General features: G+C 39.8%; 1 protein-coding gene across 1 annotated transcript; it reads right to left on the reverse strand.

Moving 5' to 3' along the window:
- Window positions 1-471: 471 nt before the first annotated feature.
- On the reverse strand, window positions 472-7,441 carry tdrd15 (tudor domain containing 15). Its single transcript, XM_005814798.1, has 4 exons — window positions 7,410-7,441; window positions 1,208-6,886; window positions 954-1,087; window positions 472-485 (listed from the first exon to the last, which is right to left on the reverse strand). Exons 1-4 carry the CDS (start codon window positions 7,439-7,441, stop codon window positions 472-474), a joined length of 5,859 nt encoding a protein of 1,952 aa, XP_005814855.1.
- Between the last annotated feature and the right edge of the window lie 2,507 nt (window positions 7,442-9,948).

The following is a 9,948-nucleotide window of genomic DNA, read 5'->3' on the forward strand; positions in this document are numbered from 1 at the left end:
CGACTTTAGCCAAGAAGAATGGGAACCCTAAGCATGAAAGAATATAGGAAATAAATTTATATGAACATATATTCTTTAATAGTTTCACATCTATGTGAAGAGAAAATTTGAGAGGTTACACAGCACATTTACAGTTCTTGTTCCATAACACCACCAAGAGGAGCAAAATGAAAACGCAGGTCATTCATTTCAGGTAGTTTATTTCAGACAAGCACCAAAAAATAAAAATCTCCAAAAACAAATTATCACATTTGAGGAGCCTCTAACAAATAATGTAATTCTCCAGAGCAACAAACTTTTACTAAGTTTAAGGAATGAAAAGGGTTGAGTGAGGAAATTATAATACAACAAACATAGTCAGCCACAAATCAATACAACCAAATGTTAATACATCTAAATTTAAATGTAAACTTCTGTTGTGTGGCTGATTAAAAAAAAACCCACTGCAGCAAACATGTGAAGAAGCTTTCTTCACATCAGGAAACCTGTTGGAGAAGAAAATAAAATTAATAACACGGCCATTGCTGGTAGAAATGATTCCAGGCTGAAAATAAATACTGCTCTACTTTGTCCATGTCTTATCCAAACTTCTGGAGTTCTAGCCTAACTGGGTTTGTAACACATAATTTTCAAACATTAATGCAACGCTGGATGGAAATAAGTCTTTTGACGATGCAGAAATTTGATGAAAAAATGCCACAGCAAACGACTAATCAAAGCTAAGATATTAGTGTGACCTAGCTTTTTAAGAGGCAACTTACTTTTACCAGGCAGTGTAAAAGCTTTCTTCAAGGCCATGCTCAGTTTGTTGTTTTATCTTATATTATAGTGAACAAGTTGCATTTTTATGCAAAACTACTTTATGAAGTACCTGCATATCTTATGTTGTGAAAGATCACCTTCCCACAGCCAGTATTTATTATTTATTGTCTTTATAACTATTTGTTTCTTACATTGACTTGTTCTGGACTCTGAGTTGACTGAGGTGTTCAGTTTGCACCCATCAGTAGCCTCAACTTCACTGTAGACCTCTTCTTCATCGGTATCACAAACTTGAGGTTTTTTACAGGAGCTCAATTCCTGAAACCTTTAGGTAAGAGAAATGCAAATAAAAATCTTAAATATACTACCAACATAGCATGGTTTTGTTAAAGAATCTACATCATGCATCTTATAATTTACTACTAGTAGAATCTGAAGAGTATACCTGCGTCCAAGCAATATGTCTATATAGTTTGCATGTCCAGCATCCACCAGCTTCTTGGCGATATGGACTCCATCAGCAACAATGTCCACTCTCCAGATGGAGTTGGGGCCACACTCTCTGAAGAAAATCTGCAGATCTTTCTTGTACAAACAATCCTGGAAGAAGGCTGCCGCCTCATCACTCCACTGTCCGTCAACACCAGCCGGTTTCACCCCTCTCAGAATGCAGGGATAAGTCATTTTTGGGAGGTTTGCAAGCTCCACTGGAAGCTGCTTCAACTTGGAGAGGTCATGGTATGGTATGACCTCGTGATGCCCATAATCGACGAGTTTCAGGACCACTGTAGTGTCGGTGTGTATGATTTGAGTCCTGCACCACTTGTTCTTGGATTCAGACTTCAACAGGCAGCAGGTACCTGGAACCAGGTGGGCCTCTGGAAGAGAAGGCATATTGCCAGGCAGGTTGTCCAACATGATAGACACTTTATCCATGACGAGGAGTAAATCTTCGAGGACAACACAAAACTCAAAGGGAGTGGTAAATGCAGATGCAAAGCCAGAGTAAGCTTTGTCTGTCTCAAGGGGAGCAAAGAAGAGCGGCTGAGGAGTGCTGGTGTCTGCGGTGAATCCATCTGGTGAAGCCTCATTTTGGGTTTCAGCTGCTAATGCAGTCTTGTCTCCATTTTTGTGCAATGAAGCCTTGATTTGACTCATAAGCAAGAGTTCACTCAGGGCAATTTCAACCAGCCAAACTCCATCAGCCTCAGAAATTTGGACAAGTATCAACTTGACCTCAGTGCCTACTAACGGTTTGAGCAGTTCATACCAGCACTGAGGTGTTGGATCCTCATCGAGTCCAACACTGTTTATCTTGCACAACAAAGCCAGGTTTGGGACCTCTTTCAGGTCGGTACATTGCTGTGGGACAGGCCCTCTTGGCATTTCTACAGTTATTCCATGATCCACCAGGAAGACCTCAAACTTTCTCTCATGTATCTGCTGAACAACAGCTCTCCGCCACTTGCCGTCCTCAGCCTGGACTAAGCATTTCAGGTCTTGTTTGACATCCTTCTCAGGCACAGTCTTGTACTTCTTTATGTTGTCCTTTATATGTCTTTCCATCGATGTTAGTAAGTTGTTTTCTTTAGTCAGTCTGACAAAAAAGCTGCTGTCACTCTGGACTGAAAGAATGGTTCCAGTTTCTGTCTCTCTGGACTGAACAGTCTGATGGATGAACACATCCGGACAGTCCCTGGAGACTGGGATGGAAGATGTTTTGAACTTCTTGTTGCGCTTTCTTCTGTAGCATTTTTGTCTAACCCACCTGGTGATTTGGACTTTCTGCTTGGGTGATGGTTCTGGCATCAAACCCTTATTCTTTATGGTAGCTGCTGCTTCTCTGTACTTTTCACTTTGCTGACTTTCTTCTCTGAGGTTCTTTTTACAGGGACTTGTGCTTGGAGTGAAATCAGATAAAAGTGACGGAGTTGCTTTTGTGCTTTTTGCTGCAGAGGTGCTATTAAGTGTTGCATCTCTTTCAGCTTCTCCATCAAGAAGCTCAACCTTGACTTGCCATTGATCCCCAATTTGACAGACAAACTCAACCAAGAGTGGCTTCTCTGTCACAGCTTCGATGAAAGAAGCTTCATCTCTATAGGTGCATGTGTTAATCAGTGAACATGGTATGCTAAACCTTGGCTGGGACAGGAACTGCTCTGGTAGAAAGTAGATCTTTTCCTTTCCTACAAATGCTGAGTTTCCGTAGTCCACGAACTCCACCTTGTAGGAGGAATCGTCTTCCTGGTTCTTCACAACTGAACGATACAGAGCACCATCCTCCTCAAACTCTGACAAAACAGCATCACTGACAGTCAAGGGTGAGGGTGGCTTCAAGGAATCTTTGAAGTCACTTGAGTTGAGATCTTCGCCCATTTTCAGGATGGCAGATTCGTCATCTGACACCTGGAGGTAAAACCTACTGGTGGAGTCAATGTGGGACACAAAACATTTTACCCTACATCCAGGATTTATGTTCTTATATGGCAACCGCACCAGTTGGGGCGTTCCTTTTTCCTTTCTGTGCTGTGTTTGCCTTGTATGCTGGTTTCCACTTGTGGACTTGATTTGAGGTTTTATAGGACCAGTCCTCTTTTGATTTCTTACAAGTTCTTGTTTGGCTCTTGCCTTCCTGTTTGGGGCACTACCAAGTGCAGAATTTTTGGCGTTTTTCAGTTTTGCACCGATAGCTTTAGATGGAGATGCACTGTGCACTTTTAGAAGAGTTTTGAATGTGCCTATTTCACATTTTATGCGCTGGTTTTGCTTTTTTGTTTTTCCGCAGCTTACAGAAAATCTGACTGCAGTCTTTGGTTTCTGGGAAAGACTCAAAATGAGTTCTTTCACCTTGTCATTGATGTTGATCTTTCCATCAAACAGCTCAACATCAAATGATCCATCATCCCTCTTTCCTCGTACAACAACTCTCACCAGCTTATTGAGGACTGCATTGATGAGCCACTCCAGGGCATCTGCGTAGAGTTCCTCTGTGGGCACCGAATGGAGGTTGAATCTTACAGCCTGCATTGGAGTATACAATAAGTCTTCACAGCTCCTGGAAATGAACATGACAGACTTTTTCTCTGATATGTTTGTGTTGCCGTAGTCAACAAAGAAAACGCCAACATGCAGGGACGACTGAACACTTAGGGTTACACCCCTGTACCATTTGCCATCCAAGTACTTTGCGAGGCACATCTTTCTCACAACAGCTCCTGTCCTGGCTTGCATGTTTTCAGTTGCCTCTAAGATTTTAATCTCGAGTTCTTCGATGATTTCTGTGTTCCTCTCGAGATGGCAGTAGACTTCACACTGGCTGTTGACATGCGTAACATAGACCTGTTCTTCATCTCCAGGACTTATGTCAAACGAAGAGTAGATGAAAGACTCGGGGAACACATCAGAGTTTTGCCTCGTAGATGAAGTTGCTACTCTTGCAAGTCCCTGCTTGATAAGTGTATTTGCAACGCTTTGCTGTGTTTGAGAGTTGTGGAGAGAAACTACGTTGCACATGCCTTTGTTTTTCACAATCAACAGGGATGAAATTTTACATTTCAGAACACCTTCCCTGTTGAGGGTAAAACTTTTCAGCAAGTTGCATGCATGGGGACTCCAATCGCCACAGTATTTTGGATCTGCTGGTTCAATGAGGTTATAAAGGCTGCATCTGAAAGCTTGTCCTTCCAAGCAAAGATATTCTGGCATAATTGCCTGAAGATGAGACGGTGTGACCAGGACAATGGAACCGTGGTCAACCAGCATCACTAGGGCTTGGCTCTTCCTGTTTCCAATGATTAAGCCCCTGTACCAGCATCCATCTTCAGGTGACTTTACAATGCAACACGACTCTTCTGGATGGAGGGGAACTGTGTGAGCTGAGTAATGGAGCTGGATGTCATCCATGAGCTTCTCCAAAGCTTGAGTTCCAACTAGAGCCTGGCACCAGAAGTCAGATGGAGAGTTAATGTGGGAGCAGCGTACAGAGACCTCAAACCCTGGCTTGAATTTTAAAGATTTGTAGCAAGAATGAACTTCAATCTTCTCAGTTTCATTTCTGCACAGGCTCACTTCTCCTTCACAATCCTGCTGCTGCTCTTTTCTCATGTTTGTTTCAGAGCATTGTAGCTGTCTTGCTTTATCCAAAACATCTTGTTTTTTCTCCACAGGTACATGTGGAATGTACTCAGCCAGTTTGGAAGAAATCAAGACCTCAGTCATGCTCTTGTCGCTTCCCATCTCAAACAAGTCGACAACAAATGTGTATTTTTTCATCTGGATTAGGTGGACAAGCAAAGCTCTGCCGGACACCATTTTTCTGAAGAACTGACATGTTGCGCTAGGCCAGACATCATCTAAAGGAAAAATGTTAACAAGTGTGCAACAAACAGCAAAGGGGGATGTGTCAGCAAATGTCTTGGGTATGTTCTTTATCAACTTGTGTGGCACTTTTTCAACATTCCCATAGTCGATAAAAAGGATTTCGGCTCCATGCTCGAGAACATCTGTCACCACACCCCTGTAGAAATGAAAGTCTTCATTGTACAGAGCACAGCACATTGCCCCTACCTCCGGATTCAGCAGTACATCTTCATCCAGCTTCACCTGACTGAAGTGCTCTCCTATTTTGGCCATCATTTCCTCAAGCTCCTGGTTGCGTTTCTGGGTTCTGATCCAGAAGTGGTTTGGATCCTGAGCATACTCAACATAGCCCATGAAAAAGGAGCCAACCTGAATTTCCTCTGTTTCAAGGGTTTTGTATAATGCTTCACTCAGGATTTTCTCATAATTCTCATATCGATCCTGAGGGGATGGTTCCTCAACATCTGAAAGTGGCTGGGAGGAAAGATTTTGGATTGGCTCTGGTTCTTCCAGGTGTTTGTCTTTAGCACTTAGCACCGTGATGGTATACAAATGATTATCTTTATCAAAACCAGTGATCTCCACATCGAGAACTGCTCCGAGCAACCCTGCCTTGAGGAGACTCATCTGCTGAGTTCTGAACACCAAGTCCTGGTCAGCCAGAGAGGGAAGTGTGCACGGAAACGCCATCATTTGCATTGAGTAAAATTCAGGAGGTAAGCTGTGGACGTTCTCAATTTTTGCTGTCTCAAAGAAACCATAGTCAATGAAGAAAACTCTTACTTGAGAGTTGGCTGGCAGGAGCTGCACAAAGCCTCGGTGCCATCTCTGATCTTTTCCTTTAACTGCACACAGAACACCCAGGTTCTCTGGAGTCTTCTGACTGCATCCTCTGGTTTTGTCCTCACAAATTTCAGCCAGCTTTTTTGAAACTTGCCACAGCTCTGCTGCTGTGTTAGCCATCTGACAGTAAAACAGCCCAGGATGGACAGCAGCAGTTACTCGCACTTCAGAGCATGTCCCAAAACTAAATTTAGGCCCACAGAATGACAACATGTCCTGATATCCCTGCAAGCTGGATGATTTGTAGCAAAATTCTTGGCCTCTTGATTTTTCAATGAGCAGGTCTGGAACTGGCTCCATGTTTTGTTTGAGTGGCACCTCTGTAAGCATGCTAACCAGGAGAAGGAATGTATCTCGGTCCACATGTCTCCCAAAACCATGTCGAACAAGGTCAGAGTTGATGTCAGGCGCTTCAAACAGAAGGACTTTGTGAGGAAGAAATGCTTGGATAAAACCTGTGACATTTTTACCTGACAAGCTTGACAAATATCGTTCAACAACAGAGTGAGAACAATTCTGGAGAATCAGTACATTTGCCAGAAATCCACTGACTATTTTTGGAGGCAGGATGAACAAGTCGTCCGAACAGGAAGATACGCGAGCAATGTCGACACTCAGGACGTTTCCACAATCTATGAGGAAAACATCAAGCAAGTCTTCCTTTCGGTTTTGAACTCTTCCTCTGAACCAGCGAGCTGAGGTCACATCTTCAACTAGGCAGAAATCGGCGACGTCCACTGCGGCTTTAGTCTTTGGTACATTCTGAAGTTCTTGCTGCAAGATGTTGTAGTCCAGTTCACATATGGAAGGGTACTGTCCCTGGAAGTGTATCAGGGTGGCTTCGGGGCTCCAGTCCAAGTGTGTCAAACTGAGATCCACTGACCAAAGGGCATGTTGTGTCAGTACACCTGAATCTTGTGACCTGCAAATTCAAATAGCATCAATTAATAAACAATATTCTTTCTGTAATGCTTTATTACATAATTGTAATTTATGAAAGCAGGAATCTGAGAGTGCTGTTCTAATCTTTGGGGTGAGTCCAAAGAGGAAGAACTCAACAGCCTGGTGTTTAAACCAGGCTGTGTTTCAAAACATTGATCAGACGTAATAAATGTGTAAAAATCACACATTTACTCTGAGACCCCTACATCATATCCGTGCATCTAATTGCCATTAGATGTCACTTAAATTAATAATACAGTCCAGCTATTTACTAAAAAAAAAAAAAAAAAAAAAAAAATGTCACAACTGGAAAGTTAATTATCTTGATCTAATGTTTCACAATAGTCCTGACTAATTGCCAGGACTATGTAACTATTCTAGTTTACTGCTAGAATAGTTACATTCTAGCAGTAAACACAGGAAACAACCAATGAGATAAAAACCCAAAGAAATTAACTCATCCACTCCGACTGGTATGTTTATGATTTAACTGTTTTACTTACTTCTCATGTTCTGGTCCAAGCTTGGACTGCATTGTAGCAAAATTAGGTCCTTTCAAACCACCAAATCAACCTACAGGGCATACAGATGTTGTTGCATTTACCATGTTAGTTTTTTATTAAATACAGAGGACCCCCAATATTTGCGATGGTTCGGGATCACAGCTGCCTACGAACAAAACCTCTTCTAAATACACTTATAACTGACTACTTTATACAATATACCTTAATATAATAGGCGCAGTGGAAATGGTCTTAGCACTAGCGCTGAAGCTAATAAACAGTTTTTCTTATTTCTGCTCTGCTGCCAATCAGCCCCAATGAAAATAAATGGTGTTCCATAAAAGAAATGCTGGAATAGGCACATTTCTACAAATAATTATAATTTAGAGTTATGTTCCACAGAAAAATCTCTGAATACTGAACCGTGAATAGAAGGGGTCCACTGTATTCTAGTGATTAACAAAAAATCCTCTAAATAATAACATACATAAAGTGACAAGGATGTAACGCATATAAGAAATCTTTTGTGGTAAATGTTTGTGTTATTGAACAATATCAGCAAACGTCCCAAACTAACACCCACACAAACTGAATCTTAAAATGTTATTTGAGGGTAGTTCAAAACAAGATTTCAAGATAACAAGGTAGTTTTGTCATTAATTTAGTAGCTTTTAAATATTCACCTTACTCTACTTACAGTAAAATCTGAACTACTGTATGCAATAGCTTGATATCAGTACTTTAAAAAGTGTCAACTTTAAAAACTGGATTAAATAATGGCCACAACAGGAATAAATTACATGTCAACTAAAGATTTGTACATTGGTAATCTATAGTAGTTTTTTAACCTTCTATAAACATGATTAATGAACATAGCAGTGATCTATTATTATGAAACAAGAAATAAGTTTACGATATAGGAAAATCAAAACAAAAATAATTTTAAAGTATATTTATGTGCACAAGTTGGAAAATATTATAAAGTATTGGAACCAAACACCTCAGTAACTTTTGGAAAACTAAGAATCAGGGAACCAAAAGATAAATAAATGAAGCTGTGATGGAGAATTTCTGAAATAAATACAATAAGGCAATTAATAGTTTAGGTTACAGGACCTGTTGATGTGGCATTAATGGCTCATATTGATTTACAGGTGCATAAATAAACGAGGATAAATGGATTAGTAGAGGGATGGATAGATGCAACTTTTATAAAGAGCGACAAGGAAAATTTCCTTACTTTATTTCATTATATATTTACTGCGAAATGCATAAATCCCATCCTTTTTGCAGATTTCACAGAAATCCTGTGTAACTATTTTTTATTTTTGGAATATATTTGCTTTATTAAAAGCCAGTCGGTTTATATTTTTATTAAGATATAAACATTTCAGAATACAGATATATCTAAAATTTACATACAAAAAACAAACAAACAGTTGAACGGTTGTTTTTGATAAAACGAACAGTGACTCAGCAAATTAGCTTCGTTTAGCGGGAGCTAGCACCAAACAGCTAACGAAGCTAACTGAGCTAACACAGACGACCCAAATATTTTTTTTTTTATCTTAACCCAGTTTAACCGCGCTGGTCTGCTTTAAGACGTACCGATACCAGTAACCGGGAACACTGGTCGAGTTGTGACACCTTTCTGACCGCAGTTAGTGACCCAACTCACCTTGGCGCCCGTGTCCTGCTCGCTGCGACCCGGTAAGTCCAAGTTAGCAGCGGCGGCTGTGAAACATTGCTAGCCTCGGTGAAGCTACAGTGATGCTAATTTCTGATGCGCATTAATGAATCCCGCGTTTCAGCGAATCAACAAACAAATAAATCGTCATCTCGTTCAGGCGGAACAATGAACAAATTAGTAAATGATAAATAAAGGATATCCATTTAGATAATTGAAATACTCAAACATTGACCCATGTTTCTTTTCCCCCTTAAAAAATACACAAACAAAATTAATTTCGTAACTATTGGGCATCTCGCGTAGGTTTAAAAAAATAATAAATAAATTACAATAAATAACTCGCCATCTAGAGCATCACATAAATATGCATTAATTAAATAAGTAACGTCCAACAATATATGGTTATTTTTTAATTTTATATTAATAAATGTATATCGTTTGTGCATAACAAAGAATAAAACCTATTTGTATTTGTTTTGTTTTACATTCATAAACCAATAAAGGTATCAAAAAATAACAGAAAACCATGTTTGGAAAAAGATAGTTCAGACAAGGCAGACTTTATATATTTAGAAATAGAGCTGCTCTCATTTAGTCAATGTAACCAAAAATATTATTAAAGTTCATACAAATTGTGTTGTTTCACTGTTCCTTTTTGCACACTTTTTAATGTTTTTTATGGTTTGCTGCACACACAATTAAACAATCTGAGTTATATATTCAACAATAAGCACTTTGTATTATAAAATATTTGTCATACAAGAAGTTTTCAAAGAAATTACAGAAACAAGTTCTACATACCTAATTTGTTCCCATGTCCAACATCTTGCAACTATTAAAAACAATTCA

The sequence above is a fragment of the Xiphophorus maculatus genome, chromosome 15 (genome assembly GCF_002775205.1).
Source record: "Xiphophorus maculatus strain JP 163 A chromosome 15, X_maculatus-5.0-male, whole genome shotgun sequence".
NCBI lineage: Eukaryota > Metazoa > Chordata > Actinopteri > Cyprinodontiformes > Poeciliidae > Xiphophorus > Xiphophorus maculatus.

What these genes read in the sequence shown, in the direction of transcription:
- tdrd15 (XM_005814798.1), bottom strand. Translation starts at nt 7,441, where the DNA reads ATGCAGTCCAAGCTTGGACCAGAACATGAGAA. An exon ending in CTTGGACCAGAACATGAGAA is followed by an intron (nt 6,887 to 7,409) that starts GTAAGTAAAACA and finishes TTGAATTTGCAG; the next exon opens with GTCACAAGATTCAGGTGTAC. An exon ending in GACATATTGCTTGGACGCAG is followed by an intron (nt 1,088 to 1,207) that starts GTATACTCTTCA and finishes TCTTACCTAAAG; the next exon opens with GTTTCAGGAATTGAGCTCCT.